Source organism: Squalius cephalus (genome assembly GCF_949319135.1).
Source record: "Squalius cephalus genome assembly, chromosome: 16".
NCBI lineage: Eukaryota > Metazoa > Chordata > Actinopteri > Cypriniformes > Leuciscidae > Squalius > Squalius cephalus.
The window spans coordinates 6,928,897-6,947,774 of record NC_137137.1 but is presented as its reverse complement, the minus strand read 5'-3'; the positions used below and the strand labels follow the sequence as shown (position 1 = coordinate 6,947,774).

General features: G+C 36.3%; 1 protein-coding gene across 2 annotated transcripts in view; it reads left to right on the top strand.

Moving 5' to 3' along the window:
• The window catches only part of med27 (mediator complex subunit 27), a 64,229-nt gene that overhangs the window by 20,185 nt on the left and 25,166 nt on the right, over nucleotides 1-18,878 (top strand). For both annotated transcript variants that reach the window (XM_079896068.1, XM_079896069.1), the window contains exons 3-4: nucleotides 303-433; nucleotides 14,477-14,570. In XM_079896068.1, coding sequence (XP_079752194.1) covers nucleotides 303-433; nucleotides 14,477-14,570 — 225 coding nt within the window. The remainder of the gene's footprint in view (nucleotides 1-302; nucleotides 434-14,476; nucleotides 14,571-18,878) is intronic.

Genomic DNA, 18,878 nt, shown 5'->3' with positions numbered 1-18,878 from the left:
TTCATTTCGAATCTGTTCGATGCTTGTTAGCATTATCATGAGAATCGAATTTGATCCATTGGCCATAAAACTATGAATTAATGTGGAATTACGAAATGACTTGACCAGACAGTTGTTCTTGATAACAAACAAAAGTCCCTACTGAAACTGGAAGTTTGTTTTTTTAGAACCCAACCAACCTAAAAATTATATCATAGTAATGTGTTTATGTGTGTGTCACATAAATGGAATTGTATCATGATTAAGTAAATATGTGTTAATAGTGACAGCCCTAATACATAGACATTGTTTTCCTTCTGTAGTTGCAGTACCATGCAGGTCTGGCCTCCAGTCTTCTAAACCAACAGTCACTCAAACGCTCAGCCAATCAGATGGGAACATCTGCCAAAAGAAGACCGAAAGTCCAGCCCAGCACCCTTGTCCTTCCAACACAGTGAGTTTGAGTTCATATTTTTCACAGTATCTCATAACCAGAAGGTTTTTTGATGCTCCTAGTACGCTCTTTCACATGTGAAACCTGTTACATTTCTGCAGTGTTAAACTTGTCCAGTAAATTTACTACATATGGACTTATCATGCACAACATAGGTATAGGATTAAAAAAGCACAACATAAGGCCTGCATTCATGGAACTGAAGTCACCAGCATTTGTTTGTCCATAGACCCACAGGCAGCAGGTCAGAGGTGACCATTGATTCTCTTCCTCTCTATTGGTTCATCCGATTATGGTGACAGAGTAGAATAGCTCATTGTCTTTCCTGGTGTCACTAGGGTCATAGACCATAGGCTTTAATAATAAAGCAGCGAGAGTGGGATTTGGTGAACATAGAGGGGAAAAGAGCACGTACTCTGGAGGGAAGATGAAAGACGGATGGAGAATGAACAGAAAATAACCATGGAGGACACATAGAAAACACAAGAGCGGAGCCCAGGTGGTCTGTGTCCCTCTGAAAAGCCCACTGATGGGATACCACTTCTGTTTCTCCTTGCAAATGTGCTCTTTTTAATCTGATTCTGTTGCAATGGGTTATTTTCTTTCCAAGGTCCTTCAAAGTGATTGTTCATTTATTTCAAGTTGTAGTGCTCTCCTTTGCTCCGATGCCTACCTGGGTACTCGTAGCGCAATGTGCTTTCTAAGGCTGAAGGACAAGGAGAAGAAATAAAAATTTGCTATGTATAATGTCCTCTGTCCGAAATCGTTCTTTGTTCAGCTATAAAGTGTTGCCTAAAGACTATATAAAGTGAACACACGTTGGTTCAGACGAACCCATAGTGCTCTTTGATTTGCGTGCAACCAGTCTACGTGCATTTTATCAGTTAACTCAGTGTGAAGTGTTTTATCTTTCTCGATGAATTGATTGTAGTTACTTTATCTTAAACTTGTAAGATTGTACAAAGGAAATAAAAAAGATTATGAATGGTTTGAAGTGCCCCTATTATGCCATTTTAAAGGCTCCTAATTTTGTTTTGGAGGTTTCCTACAACAGGTTTACATGCACCTGATCAAAGGTAAAAAAAAACCTAAAAAAAACAGTTTCTTTTTTTCATAATATACATTGCACATCACCACATTTCTCAATGATCTGTTGTGATTGGTCTACCGCGTACAGCGTGTTTCGGAAGCTAAACACCTATTACCATAAGTGAACTTCAGCTCCATCCGGAGGCTTCCTGAAGCTCAGCGATTGCACACACTGTAAACTAAAGAGAGTAATGATGCCGTCGATTTTTACCGTACTAATCCAGGCATGAGGCAGATGATGAAATATTAAAGCAACTAGTTATTCAACCCGATCCTCCATCGCAAGGATGACTTCAGCAGGACGTTTCTCAGTGATACGCTACTCGTTTTGAGGTACATTATGAGATGTTACAACTTGCAACATATCTCTCAACATACAACGTACAACATAGGCGGGCATTATGCAAATGCCTTTTCTAGTGACGTAGTACCATCACGCGGTGGGATTCGAAATACAAACGACTCGAATAGGCGGTTCAGAGTTGATTCTTTCTTTTGGGTAACTTTATTTATCGTGCACTTTTGACTTTACAACTTTGCAGAACGTTTACATTCACAAGCTGCTGTATTATACAATACATGAAAAAACACAATATGGGCACTTTAAATGTGCATTTATCACCTGAAGATGACATATAATCAATTAAAGGGTTAGTTCGCCCAAAAATGAAAGTTCTGTCTTTAATTACTCACCCTCATGTTATTCCAAACCCGTAAGACTTTCGTTCATCTTCGGAACACAAATGATTTTTTTTTAATGAAATCTGAAATGAATGAAATCTGAGAGCTTTTTGTCCCTCCATTGACAGCCTATGCAACTACCACTTTCAAGCCACAGACAGGTAGTAAAGACATAAAAGTAACCCATGCAACGCAAGTGCTTTGTTTGCGCAGAAAATGTTTTTCATAAGAGCAGCATGACACGCTCGTGTAGAGCAGACGTTGTTACGTGAATGCACGTTAGAGATGAACAATTTGGTAAATTGTTTTGTTTTTTGCGCAAAGCACTCTCGACTCTTCATAAAATTGAGGTTAAACCACTGGAGTCGCATGGATTACTTTAATGATGTCTTTACTACCTTTCTCAGGCTTGAAAGTGGTAGTTGCATAGGCTGTCAAATCAATGGAGGGACAGAAAGCTCTCAGATTTCATCAGAAATATCTTCATTTGTGTTCTGAAGATGAACGAAAGTCTTACGGTTTGGAACGACATGAGGGTGAGTAATTAATGACATTCTTTTTTGGGGGGGTGAACTAACCCTTTAATGTTAAAGAAACTGTTTATGATACCACTGCTGTCAGATTTTAAACATAACATTGACTATTCACTGCCGTTCAAAAGTTTGGATTCTGTACGATTTTTTACAAATATTATTTTTTAAAAAGTCTCTTACGCATTTGTTTGATCAGAAATACAGTAAATACAGTACAGTAATTTTTTTATACAAATAAATGTTTTAAAATAATTTATTCCTGTGATGGCAAAGCTGAATTTTCAGCATCATGTCTCCAGTCTTCAGTGTCACATGATCCTTCAGAAAAACATTCCAAACTTATTTGGTGCTCAGGAAACATTTATTCTTATCATCAACATTGAAATCAGGTGTGCTTCATGATAATTTTGTAGAAACTGTGATGCATTTTTTTCAGGATTATTTGATGAATAGAAAGAACTACAATATATTTAATCAATTTAACACATCCTAACTCAATAAAAGTATTATTTTTCTTTAAAAAGAATAATTCTTTCTGACACCAAACTTTTAAACAGATGATTTCCAAGTTAACTGAATTGCCTTTAAAAGGAACTTTTGTTTTTGTTCACTCTACATTCAAGTCCATATGTGGAGATCTGTATATAGGGAATAGTAACTGAGTGAACGAGAGAAGGATTTCAGACATAGCATACATGTGTGCAGAATGAATTATTTGGAAAGGCCCCAGAAGCAAGCTGAAACAATTAGTTTTTCAAATACCACCTATATTGCCCATAACATGCAGTTTCCTTATAATGTCAGTACAAGAAAAAGCTTCCCCAAATGTCAGAACTGCTGGTGTTGATGGTGCTTTTCCATTTTTTTGTTGCACCAGAGACAGGCAAGAAGCAGGTACTCGGCAGGCTGAATTTAGTGGATCCGTTTTCATCCTGACACACTTTACCAGACTTTACCAGTACAGTAAAGTGAGGTGCTCATGACAAATCTGCTTTTAGGCGACTCAAAGTGGCCTAAACCCTGCTGGCTCATCAGTCTGCAGTGCACTGTGTATCTTTAATAGCGCTGTGCTGTTTTCGGATGGAAGATGATGTTGAACAGAGCAAGGTGAACAGAGACAGCAGCTCCTCTGTCAAACGTCATTGTCCTGATGAATTTGCCGTTTCTAAAAGGAGCGGCACATGAATTATGCAGCACAACCTTCATGCGCTTTTGCTTTTATGTTGCTTTTTTACTTGCTAGCGTTCTGATGGCGTTCCCCTCTGACATCGCCGCTTGCTTAAATGAGTGGACCTACTGGAGAAAGTAATGCTGTCCCAAAGCCAGATGTTTCTAAATGCATTTTAATAGATTTTTACTGTGTAAATAAATGATAATATGATAAATAATTACAGTTGTAACTGGCAGCCTAGATTGGGTGTGCAAACTAATATGCAAGCAAAGGGATACCCATGCGTAGTGATAAACATATTAATGATAAAAAGAAAATGAATAGAGGCCTAAAGAACCTTCAAAATAATCAAATCAACAAACAAGATGCTCTATTGATCTATTTATTCAGTCAGTCTGTTATAATCATTCATACTGCCATTAAGGAACCAGCAGAAGTTGCCATAAAATGATTAGTTTTAAAATCACGGCAATGAAACTTTCGGATAATTGAGGCCCAGAGGATAGTCTGAATGATAGCTGGTCCCATCCTGTGCATTCATCGCAATATTAATCCTGTAAACAGAATTACACAGCATTTTCTCATATAATCTGGCTCAAAGGGATAGTGTCTGCGCTTGAACATTTCCCCAACAGCTAAGTAGACAAGCAGTTACAGAGTGGGATTTGATAAATATGTTGTAGTGCTTTTTGTTTTTATCTGTCGATTTTGTGAACTGTGTACACAGGATTTGTACCAATTTGAGCTAATTATAAAGAGGCTCAGTTGTGTCTGTATGAATTAGATAATGAAATGTCTAATCAGTGACAGTTTTCCAATGTCATAAGTGCTATATATTTATATAAAAAAAATAAATATATATATAGATTTTTTTTATTGTATTCTTTTAAAAAGGCATTTGAAATAATAAACAAAAATATCAATTTTTTTTTTAATTAATATCAATACTGAAATATCTGAAATGCTTCCTATACAAATTTTCCCTAGAATAGATATATGATACCAGCTGTGCTTTCTCGCTCTCTCATCTCTCAGATGACACACAAACCCACCTCCCCTTACTCACTCGTTTCATTTGCTCCGGATGAATAATGTTGGTGTTACAGGGCTTGAATTTCGGCTTGGGATTTCATGCATTGCGCGTAATTTTACTCATTCTCACAGATTTTGTGATCATACCTAAAGTGTGAACACATAAAGCCGCCTCACAGTACCACATTTAGTTCTTTTTTGCTGCTTATTGTACTTAAACAGTCCAATACACACAAAATAGCGTCAAAATGTCGGTCTTGGCCGACGTAAACACAGTCAGTTATGTTTTAAATGAGCGTAAACAGTTGAGAAAGAAAACGCACGTGTAACAGTATATGGATCTGTGCGTTAGGTCTTAAAGTGACAGCAGCCTAATATACCTACTGCCAAATTATGAGATAATATTAAAATATCTATTTGGGCGTTTCCCCCCATGGTATCGATGGCAAAATTGTGGCCAGTGAAAATGCTGAGTGGCTTACTTTGTAAAACCACTAGTCATATAGTTATATAGTCACCCTGGTCATATAGTATATGCATTGAAAGGTGCCCTGGTCAGCTCAAGGTGACCTTTGTGATGTGATTACGGAAGTGTCATTGGTCAGGGCTTTCTGTTCCTTTTGAATTCTCAGGATATGAGACTGCCGCCCCCCTAGGATCAATGCAGAGTGCTGTTGTCATTTTAGTGCCTCTTGCATCGGCCAGACAGGCAAAGCCACAGTTACTGAACCAAGACTAATTCACCATACCACCCTCATGAGACCTGCAGATTTACTTTACATGTTACTATTATTAACAGCAGCCTCAACCCGTCTCTGTCATTCACTGCATTACTGCATCTTTCCTCTTTGCACATTGCATATTTAAATAGTTATGATCACTAATTACTCAGTATTGCCATTAATACTATATGGCTGAATTACATCTGTTCAGATTACAATTTGTGTATGCTTTGTTTTAAAAGTGTTTTAAAAGCCTAAGGTGGTGGGCTTCCCCGGGTCAGTCTAGGGCTTTTCCCAAGGGTTTTTCCTCATCTCCATCTCAGGGAGTTTTCCTTTCCACTGTTGCCTTTGGCTTGTTCACTGGGGTGTTCGTAAAGGTACTGTTCTTTGTAAAGTTGCAATTGAACTCTTTAGCATTATTGGTTTTTTTTACTATAGTTTTTAATTAGATTTTAAAAGTGTTTGCACTTTATTAGTACATAGTACTTATGTAATCATACTGTAACATTCCGGGTTGTGTGCTGTTTAGAATTACTTTTCAAATTCCTATTCAGTTCTGTTTTAATTGAATTTGAATGTAAGGAAGCAGAATTACAATGAAATTCATCTGACTGTAATTTTTAAACAAGAAAAGCAAAGTTTGTCAAGACTTTGAATGTTCGCTGCGTTTGAAAGCTTTGAAAACATTTTTAAAAGATGATGAATGGATGGATGAATAGATAGATTTAATACTTCATTATTTTATCTTTATTTCATCATATACTGTATTTTGATCTTCAAATAATTTCAAGTGCATCCAGGTTTTTTCATGTTCAATACCCAGATCGCAGGTCAAGATGTGTCTCTTTCTTGTGCTGCATTGCAGCAAAGCTTAGAGAGCAGAGTGTTATGAAAATTTTACTCATAGCTGATCCCTGATTAAAGGAAAGAGAGGAAAACAGCACTCGTTTATCAGTATTCATCTCACCCTCACATGCAGTCACAAGAAAGGGCTATTTGATCACTTTGTATCGTCCATCACACTGAGAGAGCAATGTTACCACGTTACATCAAGATGAACAAAGTACAAGCACCTCCTTTTTTGTGGTCCTGTGACACTGACTTCCTGCCATTCTCAGGGGTGTCTGGAGATGCCCTTTCTTGTGGCCGCATCAGTTTTTAGGCAGTTGGAATGTAATCCACTGAAAGTGTTTCATCATCTGGGTGATAATCTGATGCATTAACATTCAAATCACACTCCAGAGTGGATCCTTAAACTGTGCAGCAGAACCTACATGTCGATGGAGCATTCATTAACTTTAGATTACAAGGTTGGTATAAAAAAGAAAACTAACATTTGCGTTTTCCTCTCACAGAATCTCATGTTGTAAGTACTCATACCCTCAAAGCCCTGATAGTCTTAAGAAATACTGAAGGACAATCTGGTTTGACATCATCTCGGACAAATTCAGGCCAAAACGAAGTTCGTTTCAGGAGTTCGAAACAGCTTAAAGGGTAACTAAACCCTAAAACAACTTTTTTTAGTTAATGATCTGTAAGACTGGGGCTTTATTAATGCTGTTCATAATTTTTTTTACATTTGGGTATAAAGTGTTTTAATTCTACAATATATCGTGTAAAAACGTCTAAGTGCTGCCCTCTTCAGGTTGAACGGTGGCTACTGCAGTTGAATTTTCTTATTGGAAGTTGTGGTGCCCTGTGACGTAAGAGGGTACGCCTACAGAGAGACGCGTCTCAGGTGCACGCCCCCCCTCCACTGGGCTCTGCCCACTTTTCCAGCATTTTTCCAATATTGCCAGTGGGTGGAGTCAGGCTCTGACCAGGGGTTTAGTTACCCTTTAACAAAAACTTTCGGAAAAGTTTGCTCCGGCTGATAAACGTGTTTGAACTACCATTAGTCCGTGGCGATTATGTACTAGGTAGGTGTGGCTCTGAGGCTTAATTTTTTCTGGTCAGTCCATCGAGGTCAGAGGTCCTCGTGTAGAACATAAACACATTGGAGATCTGCTTTAAAGTAGATATTGAAGTTCTACTTCTACTTGAAAGAGATAATGACACAGTTTCTTTTTCTTTTAATTTTTAATACTGTTAATTGCAAATGTGATATTTATTTTATGCAACAGTTAAATTAAACAATAAGTTAACAGTGTGAGTTACTTTTTAGACACAATATTGTTTGTTTTCCCTTTATTTCGCCGACGAGAATTTTAAAATGAAACCGTAGCAGAGTCTCAATGCAACAGACAGCGATGATTTTTTTAATCATTTTAACAGTTCAATGAACAATCACTTGCTTTTCCTGAATGAATCAGCCGTTTGAACAAATCGATTGAATGAATGACTCCCTCAACTCACTTATTAACTTGTCAGTGACTTGTCGCCACCTACTGGCGGTTTTAGTTTCATATTTAAAGTAGCTACCCTTTAATTAAAACGTTAAAATTACAAATAATTTCATATTTAAATATTGAATTAAACTAATCTTATAGCTTGATTTATGCAATTGTAAATGGAGTTGAAATATATTAATGCCAGTTCTGATGCCGCTACTGTGTCACCTCTGCACTGCAAAGATGGATTTTGATGTAATGATTTAATTTGACTGGAAACAGTCGTATTGTGTTATTATTCTAATAGAATTTAATTGGAATGTTAGAATTTGACATAAAAGGTGATGCATACCTCTAAATAAGAAAAAATGTCCATATATAGGTGAAAATGCCCCTGGAAATCAATTTAAGGTGGCAAATATTGCAATAAGTTAACAGTGTAAGTTAACTTATTGTTAACTTATTTTGATTTCTTCAGGTCTTAAAAAGCCTTAAAAGCCTTAAATTCGACTTTAAAAAGTGTGCAGCAGCCCTGTGTTAAGCAGCTTGCTTCAAAGCGATCTATTATATAAAGTGATATTTAAACATGACTTGACTTGACTGTGCTGAACTGCAGAGCTGGTGCAACCATATCCACCGCTATGAGCAGATGCTTTCTTAACTGCTGTTTTATCGCCGCTGTTATTATTGTTGTGTGTTTATTTTGTTATTGAGAGGAAAAGCGCGCAGCACATATTTACACATTCATCTAAACGCTGCTCTCAGCAGTGTGGGTGGTGTCAGGATGTTCATTAACAGTATATCACTGCTCATGCATGTCAAACTTCTTTTTACTCCCATAGAATGAAACAGAACTTTGCTGTGAGAACGTCAGGGCCTTCAAACAGCTCTCTCTAGAACCGGCAGATCAGCAAAAGCCCAACACTGGTGGATTTTTATACAGTAAATGTTGTTTCGTTGTAAATTGGGGCAAAATTTCTTTTTTTTTATGGGAGCATTAAAGGGATAGCAAAGCATTTTTTCCCCACAGAACACAGAAATTCACACAGGTTTGGAGCAGGGTTATTATCTTTAAATAAAACTAAAACCATATCCATTAAAACATTTTTAATAATTGAAATAAACAGGAACTGAAATAAAATTAAATATTAAAAAACTTAAAATTATTTTACTTCATTTATTTGCCAAGGCAACATTTCGCATTTTCGTTTCATTTAAAGTTGAAGTGCAAACTAAAACTGAATAAACTAAAACTTAATAAAAACTTTATAAACATAAAAAAAAAATAAAAAAAAAATAAAAACACACAACAAAATTACTACTTTACCTAAAGTTAAAATGAAAACTAAAATCTAATTCAAAATATTAACAAAAAGTATGATATAACAATGCTAAAATAGCATGACATAAATGGCATATTGCACTGTAAAAATTTTCTAACCTCCCTAACTCAAAATTTTCTAGTGACTGGTCACATCTAAATTTTTCAATTGTCCCAAGTGAAATTCTGTAAATTATAAAAATTAAATTTACAGATTTTCACTTGGGCCAATTGAAATTTATAGAATTTCACTTGGGCCAATTGAAAAATTTAGATGTGACCAGTCACTAGAAAATTTTGATTTAGGGAGGTTAGAAATTTTTTACAGTGTGGTAATTAAATGAAAGCATTTCATTTATTTATTTATTTTATTTTTTTAAGGTGAAATTGACATTTTTTTCTGCTGTGTTTGATGCTACTGCTCAGGTAGACACTGGTGAAGTGTTTGGGTGTTTTTTGCTTGTGTGTGTGCGCATGCAATCAGCGTTGTTATATGTCATTTTTTCTGAGGCTTTACAGAGATTTTAGGCGCATGACATTTACAGCTCAAGTTATTGGTTATAAAAATGTTCTGTGGTCCCATGAGCAAAGATAGCGAATTACTACTTTTCCTAAAGGCTAGCTTGACTGTAGCTGACTACTTTTAATTGAGTTGCTAGTAGCTTCCTCAACAGCGCAAGATACATTACACCCGATCTAGGAGTATATTGCACTCTAAATGGTGAATTTCAACTTAAAATTTGAACCTGAAATGAAGCCTACTCTGGCAAGATGGCCCATAGTGCCTTGCTGATTGACAGTGATACAGCACACTCAAGGTCAGAGGATACAGCCGTATCCTCTTCCATTGGTTTTCTTGACCTTTATTGGTCCCGTCCTGTACTGGTGCAGTGGTAAAACAGGGCAGATGGGTAGTAGACAATTAAAAACCTGTTCAGAGAGACGGCCTGAGGCAGGGCCAGAGGGAGGGACTTTAACAAGGACCTTTAAACACTGTGGTTTCAAGGCAGCCAAGCACCAAATGTGAGTGATTATTGGCTTTGCGAGTAAATAAAATGCCAGATTGTCAAGAACTATGAGGAACTGAAACATTACATAGTTTAGGTTGAATTTTGGGGATTTTTTTTTTATTTTATGTTTTTTGACAGGTACAGTTTAATTGTGACACAGAGACACAGTTTGTCACAAATATGGCAATTTTGCAAAGGAAATGTTAATAATTCTGTTGTCATACTAAACCTGTAATCTGGCTAGAAGAGTTCAGAATAAGAGAGTTCAGAATTTTCTTCTAGAATGATAATTTTTATCAAGCTTGTATATTTAAGTTCAGTAATTTCACTTAAATGGCAATGCAAATTACCTATGAATTGTCATTTAAGTGAAATTACTGAACTTAAATATACAAGCTTGATAAAAATGATCATTCTAGAAGAAAAATTCAGATGGCACTTAGAGGCTTTTGCATCTGAACTCTTCAAATATTCATGTAAAATACCTAGATGTGGATCCTGCAGACTGATTTTACACATTCTTGACCATATCTTGGACCACAAAATCTATACAGGCAGGTATTGACTTTAAAGAGCGAAGACACAGTGATTTAATGAGTGTACAGTTGTTGATGTGCAAGTAATGTTCGATATGTTAATTCAAGCCTCGCTGTGCCTAAAATCCATTATGAGACTCATACTCTGCTTGGCTTGAGAAAACAATCAGAGCCACAGAAGAAAAAACCTTTTCTGTGAGTCCAGCGATGATGAGTTAGTTTGCATGGAGATTAGGTAGGTTTCACTCCAGAGATTATGAGTTATGAAGCATGGAGATATTAAAACATGTCTTGTCTTGTAACATGCTGGCACCCCTCTGTGGTGCCAATGGAGATATAATTGCTAACCCTATTTGGTTACATCCCAGCCATTCTATTGCCAATAAACCACCTATGCCAGAAGATAAAATAATTGCTTGGCTGCAGTGTCTGTGATTGGCTGGAAGAGCAGGTTTTGGTTCATGTGAGGTTAGTATACAATATTGGCTGCTGTCCTTATGCCATCCTATTTGACAATTGAAATTAAGTTATTTTATTTAAAGCTTTTTGAGTGTGTTTAGGATGTTTGCAGGTCTTTTTTTTTTTTTTTTTTTGGCTTGCTGCAAAAGTAATAATAACTGCACAAGTACTTTTTAGTCACTTTTTACCATTGTTACGGTTAAGCTCCGACAAATGACAAGCAACAGACTGGAAGTCATTCACGAGGTGAGAATTACCAGTATTTTTCCCCTAAAACATTATTCTTTAATGCGGCTGTATGTAAAATTCGGAAACCCTTGATATTAGCGACACCGGTGGCCAATAAGTGAACTGCAGCCTGCAACTTTCTGCTTGTGCTCACACTTGTGCTTTCGTAATGTATAAGAGACTGAACGTGATTTAACGAGGTTATTTTTCGTATTTTACGTAGGGGTAAAAAGAATACCTTTGCAGTGATACACTGTTAAAAAAAATCCTGACACTGTTCATGCTGCTGAGAGCAATGTTTTCATGAATATGTAAATATGTGCTGCATGCTTTCCTCTCAACAACAAAAATGACAGTAGTGAGAAAGCAGCAGTTAAGAAAGCATCTGATCGTAGCGATGTGGGTATGTTTGCGCCAGCTCTGCAATTCACCAGCATCATGTCGACAGATGAGGTAATTAAAACTACACCGTTATGATAGTTTGATTATAAAATATATTTGAGACTATAGACTATATTGATCTGGCTATGTTAGGCTATAGTTTTTCTTTGCATTGACATTGCAGTACAGGGTGGTTCTTTCAGCATTATCCTGAACATTGTATAAGCATTAATTTCATGTGTCACATAGAACCAAAAAAAGAGGCTCTTGGGAATGCACATAAACGTCACATCATTTTGATTTTCCCGGTAAAAAAAAGCCGGGTTACAAGCTGTACACACATTGGCAATAAAAAAGTGATTAATATATGAAGATTCTTACATATAGCCCCTTTTAACACTATTTCTGTAAAATGGTGATTATGAATAATTATGGATTTTTTTTTATCATTATTTACGTTGATTAGCTCTTGAAAACCTACATTGTTTTTCTTTCAGATGTATTGGGGGTCATTTGTTTTGTGTGTATATAATCATACATTCATTATGTTCAAATCATTCATTTTACCATGGTTAATAAATGGAGGGTAATGGTTGCTTCACAAACAATTTGAAAGGATCTGTGCAACTGGCACTGTGGGGGCGAAATGTGACAATTGCATGCGAATGTCAGAGATAGCGAAAAAATGCAGCTTTAGGGTTTTGAAACCCTTGCCCTAAGTATTAAAGCTCAATGCATAACTTTTTCCTCAAGATTTGTGCTTCAGGCATGAATGATACTTCAAGTCATGGCAATTTTAGGGGTGAGGTGTGAGATCAGATGTGTTATTTTCACTTGGTGAATGATAAAACAGGCCAAGAGGTCCTTTTAAGGTTATATTGAAGGACTCAAGCCATTTAGAGACCAGAATATATTACAGACGGGGTGGGTTATTTTGAATTGGGCTAGTAGGAAACCACTTAGCAACCATCCTGAACACTGTAGCAACTGCTTAGAAATACCATAGCTCTGTACTGGCAAGTTTTGCATGCACAAGCTAAAAAAAAAAAAAATCAAGTTTATCCTTGGTCTAATGATTCCCAAAATCTTTATATAAGCATATGTCGAGCTGGTGATAAACTCTAGTGATGTTCTCGCCTATTTAATATGCTGTTATTTAATTTAAGCGAGTAAATGAGGAACCTTAGTGCAGGCACGAGGGAAATTGTGAACAAACAGAGAAGGTATGTTGAACAATTTCTCTTTGCTTTTGATCTTCCCTTCTGGGAAAGAAACTGCTGTTGCAGGAAAATCACTGAGAACTTTCAACATGATGAGGCAACTTAATCTTTGTCGATTCTCCAGCTGCATTGCACTTGCAGACGTGTGTGTACGCAATCACATACGTGTCCCTGTTTGCACCTGTCCGTGGGTTACCTTGGTTCTCCACAACCACTGTAAAGAAGTTATATCTCCATAGTTGGTCCATTAACTTTCAAATGACTTTTAAACAAATCCCTCCACCAGCCGCCCACCATCGGTTCTTTAATGAATTATTTTCCTCGTCTGTGTGCAGGTCCAGTCCCTCAAGTCTATTGATAGCTGATGGCAACGGAGATTTTCATTAAACCCTTATTAGCATTGACCCTACAATACATGTTGGGCGACTCTTCTTGGGGACTGTTCTGCTGACTCCAGGGATGGCTGTAGGCTTTTGGCACTCTCTGTCTAATTTATTGATGTCTAACGAGGCTGTTGAGCAACCCTGGCAGGGTTTTAAGTATTCGTTTTCTTCTGAAGCATTGAAGGTTATGTCAGATGTGGAACAGCGAAGACGCTTGTTGATGGTGGATGCAAATCGATGCCTTAATGCTTTCAATTTAGAGCTCGTACAGTTTTTTTTATGTTGCTTGTGATGTTTAATGTCCTGTTTTTGACATTGTTTTGATTATTTACAGCTGTACTGAGAACAACGAGGCATGATTTGTGTGGGTACATCAGTGTTATTCTTAAAACTAAAAAAACTTTTGAATATTAAATACAAATATTGAATGAAAAATGTAGTTCTAATATAAGTTTAAATTTAAAATACTAAATTTGCTAAAACTGAAAAAATGTAAGCTAAATAAATTATTAAAAATGAATTATAAAAATATTAAATTAATAGATATTACAAACACTAATAGAAATGACAAAAGCTTAAAATAAAATAAAAATAAAATAAAAACTAGTTTAAAATATCAGTGAATACAATAGTCTATAAAAAGCACTAAAATAACACTGACAAACCTTTAAAATGTTAAAGGAGAATTCGAAAATAAAGATCAGATCAAATTCGATGTGACGATTCAAGAGTGACCATCACAATGCTGACCTGGACCTCCTCAACTGTTTAGACTCCATCAATATGTGTTGTATCCAAAGAAACAATTAGTTTATTCAATACCAAGACCTTAATGAAAAGCCATTGATTTGGTATTGGCAGTGACTGTGACACCAAGGACCTCTTGGTTTGCACTTAAAGTGAAAGATCAGCAACTTTTTTACTCGAAATATTCTCTCTCTTTCCAGATATGTGGATGATGTCATATCCAGAATTGGACGAATGTTTCCAGATATGTCAATCGAGCTTTTCCGGCCAAACGGGACATCAGCAGTTCTTTTGGTGAGATGCTCTGTGCTATACACATCAGTTCAGAGTTGTTTGGGATGATTTGTCTCTGCAAAATGACAAGTTTTATATGTGAAATTGATTTCATTGGTTGTTTTAAACACATTCGTAGGAGCACAACTTGAATGGCTTCTTATGGTCAGTAAGTCAGAATAAAAAAAAAATTTGTAGAAGCTAGATTTAAGACAAGATCATTTCTCTTGAAAGCATTCATTTTCTATAGTAGAGGAGAAAATACAATTTTGTAAATAGTAATGACTCTCAAGTACTTCATACAGTTATTTGTTGGTTTCCATTTCCACTGGCATTGATGAAGCAGGACAGCACAAAAGTGCACCCATGTAGAAGCCTTTTCTGACTAATGGTGTATAAAAGGTAATGGAGAGCTGGATGCCCTTGTACTCGGGGAGCAATCTCTCTGTTGACTGCTCTGTCAGTCTCCTTGTGAGTCGTCCCTGAGAACATCCCAGAGGGGCCTGGGATTGTTGACTCTTTGAGGAGTTCGCTCCACACTTTCAAAGTTTTGCGGGATGCATGCATGATAATGGAAGTAAGGACAGTCAGAAGAGAGTCGTCTATTAGAGCTGAACTCTACTTGAGTGATTTACAGCAATCCTTTGAGCTGCATTAGGAGAAATTGTTGCGATTGGTGCTTTTTCCCACAAATGGATCATTTTAATTTAGTGTTTGTCTATGCTAATTATTAGTTGCATGTGGCGTTAAAGGGATAGTTCACTTTGAAATTAAATGTTGGTATGTTTTAGCTTACCTCAAGGGCATCCAAGATGTAGGTGTCTTTGTTTCCGCAGTAGTTTCAATTTTGATATTTTTAGGTTAAACCGTTCTTGTCTGTCAGTCATATAATGCAGGTCTATGGTCACTATCTGAAAGAGCATGCACAGAGAAGTCCAAATTAAACAATTCCCCATCGTAAGTACACATTGATGGCCTAAGACACGAAACGAGCGGTTTGTGTGAGAAAACGAACAGTATTTATATCGTTTTTAGCTCTTGTACACAACCACATCCAAGTGATCTGAGGGCGCGCACGCTTTCTTCTTGTTTTTTTACGGCGGATCGCAAACAAATATGTGCATTACCGCCACTTATCTCAGAAATGGTCAAACTGTTCTTGTCTATGGTGATAGACAAGAATGGTTTGACCTAAAAATATCAAAATTGAAACTATTGCAGAAACAAAGACACCTACATCTTGGATGCCCTTGAGGTAAGCTAAAACATACCAAAATTTAATTTCAAAGTGAACTATCCTTTTAAGGTGATGATGACCCTTGTGAGGCTGTATAATGGTGCTAAAATTGTATATTGGGAATTAACACTAGTTATTATTACTGTTGAAACCCTGAAATATTCCTGTTTTTCAGACAGTATTACTTTTTTATTGTTCCCTTAGTACTTTTCCTGTCTTCCATGTTCATTTAAATGAGTCAGTGTGTTTAAGGACTTAATCTGGAAGTTTGCTGTGCTGAAAACAACCACTGTTCTGTTGAGATTGACTGTCTTGGGGTACCAAAGACCCTAAGCCTGCATGTGTTAAAATAATGAAAAAATGTTTTTTTAAAATATAAATGTAACTCTGTCGATCAACGAGTGTTAACATATGAAAGTGTTTTAGCTAAACAGAAGTAAGATTTCTCATGGAGGGTGTTTGAAGCATGAACATTTTTTGTTTATAATCAGTCCTCATATAAGGAACAGTCATTAAGTATTAACCTGATACTTAAATATTAAATATGTTTTTCAAGCTTATAAAATGGCCTTTTGTTCTCTCGGACCCCAAATAGGACATGGGGGTTAATGCCTGGTTTGCAACAAATTAAATTAAAAAGTTTAAGACATGAATAGGCAAAAACAATTTATTTATTTTTTCCATTCACCAATCAATGTTTAGGTTTCAAGCTTTTTTAATCCAAACATTGCATCAAGATGATTCTCAACTATTTAATGAAAGATATAACCGAATTATATTATATACCATTTTACTTTATGCACTATGCGTGTAAACATGGCCATAAGTGCTATTCCCGTGCCATGCATCGAAACAGTGCATCTAAATTGCATATTAATGTGTTCTTGGGGCAACGTGTAATGAAAAAATATCTCATATTTCATAAGAATATTGATATATAATTTCTTTCCCTATTCACTTCTTGTGTCTCCAAAATGCCTAATATGCCATGATGTAAGTCCTGGTGTCCTCTTCAGAGGTCATGAATAAAATGAATGCCCTGTTTCATAACAGAAAGTCATATTCTGATTTGAAACCCATAACATATTCCTGGGATGTTGATTTACAAACAATTAGAAAATTAGTCAGGCTTAAATGATAATTACAAAAGATTATCATATTTCCATTAGAGTGCTAAATTGGATCATTTAGTCATTTTTAAAGACCAAGGAGAGGGAGTTGTCAAGGTGCAACCTCCAAATATTTGTTTTTTCTGCAAAGCCCTGAATGTGCTCTTTACAGGACACCCCGACTTAAAACTGTGACGTGTATGATGTCAGAGAAATCCGCTAAAATTTAATATCCTAAATGTCTATTCCTGGGTCTCAGGAGGATATATATATATATATATATATATATATATATATATATTATAATTTAGAAATATATTAAAGTATTATCAATATTATAAAAAAGTTTTTAAATTATTAATAAATAATAAAGTATAAAATTATAAAATGAAAGTTATTATTGTAAATTTGGCCAGTGTAACCGAGTCATAGATCATTTCCATTTGCTTCTGTCTAGGGCTGTGTATCACCAACAATGTCACGATACGATACGCATCACGATACTAAAGCCACGATACGATACGTATCACGATATGGATCAATTTGGAATTTCAGAGTTTAGTAACAGTAATATATGTTTATTTTATAACCAGTGTTATAACAGTTGTGATCACTGAAAAACCATTTAGTTTTTGTCATAAAAAACGAAGAGTTAAATGAAATAAAAAACTTGTCACAAAAAAGCTTAAAATGGCTTTTCCTTCAGTAGCGCAAATAAATACAATAGAATAAAGATAGCCTACCAATAAAGAGAAAACTTTTTGAAAAGGTCTAGCACTAGTATTCAGAAATACTAGAAACTGAATAAAGTAATCAAATGCAAAATAAAACAGTAGTATTTTAGTCCTGATTAAATTAAATACATATGCTATTAATCCAAATTCTTCAAATTAAAACTATCTTTTGTTGTTTTGACAACAATATTAAATGACAGACACATATGGCTTCTGTCCCTTTAAGAGCTAGTGCACGGATCCTGATTTCATTATACTGTCCCATCATGCGTTTATGCTGAAGACATAACCGACTGTGTTTAGAGGATACTCAACAAGACCGAAATGTTTGACATAATTTCGCGTGTTTTTGTTTGTTAAAGTGATATAATCCGCGAAAAATAACTTTTGTTACTCGCAATCTGTTTGTGAGCGCGTCGAGTATAAACGCCTCGTCCGTTTGGGGAGGTGCGCGTGCAGGCAGCGGAGACTTGCGCTGCGGAGCCAGGCGAAAGTACAAACAAGGCTTCACGCTCTTTGTGAAGTTTTAAATTGACTGATCTGATTGTATAGTCTGTGTGGATTAATTTACTCATACAATCTACATGCTAAAGTGCAGGAATGATTAAAATTATGCGCAATACCCGCGCCGAAATTCGAGCCCTGATTTGGCTACTTAAGCACAACAGTATCGATACGGAAGCTGCTGTATCGATACGCGCATCGTCAGGAGTTCATGACGATGTATCGTTGTATCGATATTCTGAGCACAGCCCTACTTCTGTCATCATCTATGTGTTGTTTACAAGCATTTTTCCTTGCCCCTTTGTCATGTCTCATCTCAACCAGGGCACATATACATATATACACTGCTCACAAAAATTTAAGGAACACTTTTTTATTTGGGCCTGGCATGAAATCAATTAAACCTGTCTGATAATTTTCTCGTTGGCTAAGCAGCTGAGGGCATCGTTAATCACTTTCAGCTGTATTGGTGTTCATGGACTTAACAACAGGTGCACTACAGTGGCAACAATGTGAAAACCCTCAAAACAGGACTGGTTTTACATGTGGAGGTCATTTCAAGTTTCTCCCTCTTGATCTTTTTTGGCTGGTGTTCCACTCGTGCTGGTTTTGGCTTGAGTAATTATCTCTACTAGCCTGGGTGCCAGCCCGAACCCCGCCCACAATATTTTTTGGTCGGGAAGTTCGGTCTGGACTCGCTCCGTTGAGGAGCTATTATGCCCGAACAAAAATTGTTCGGACCAAT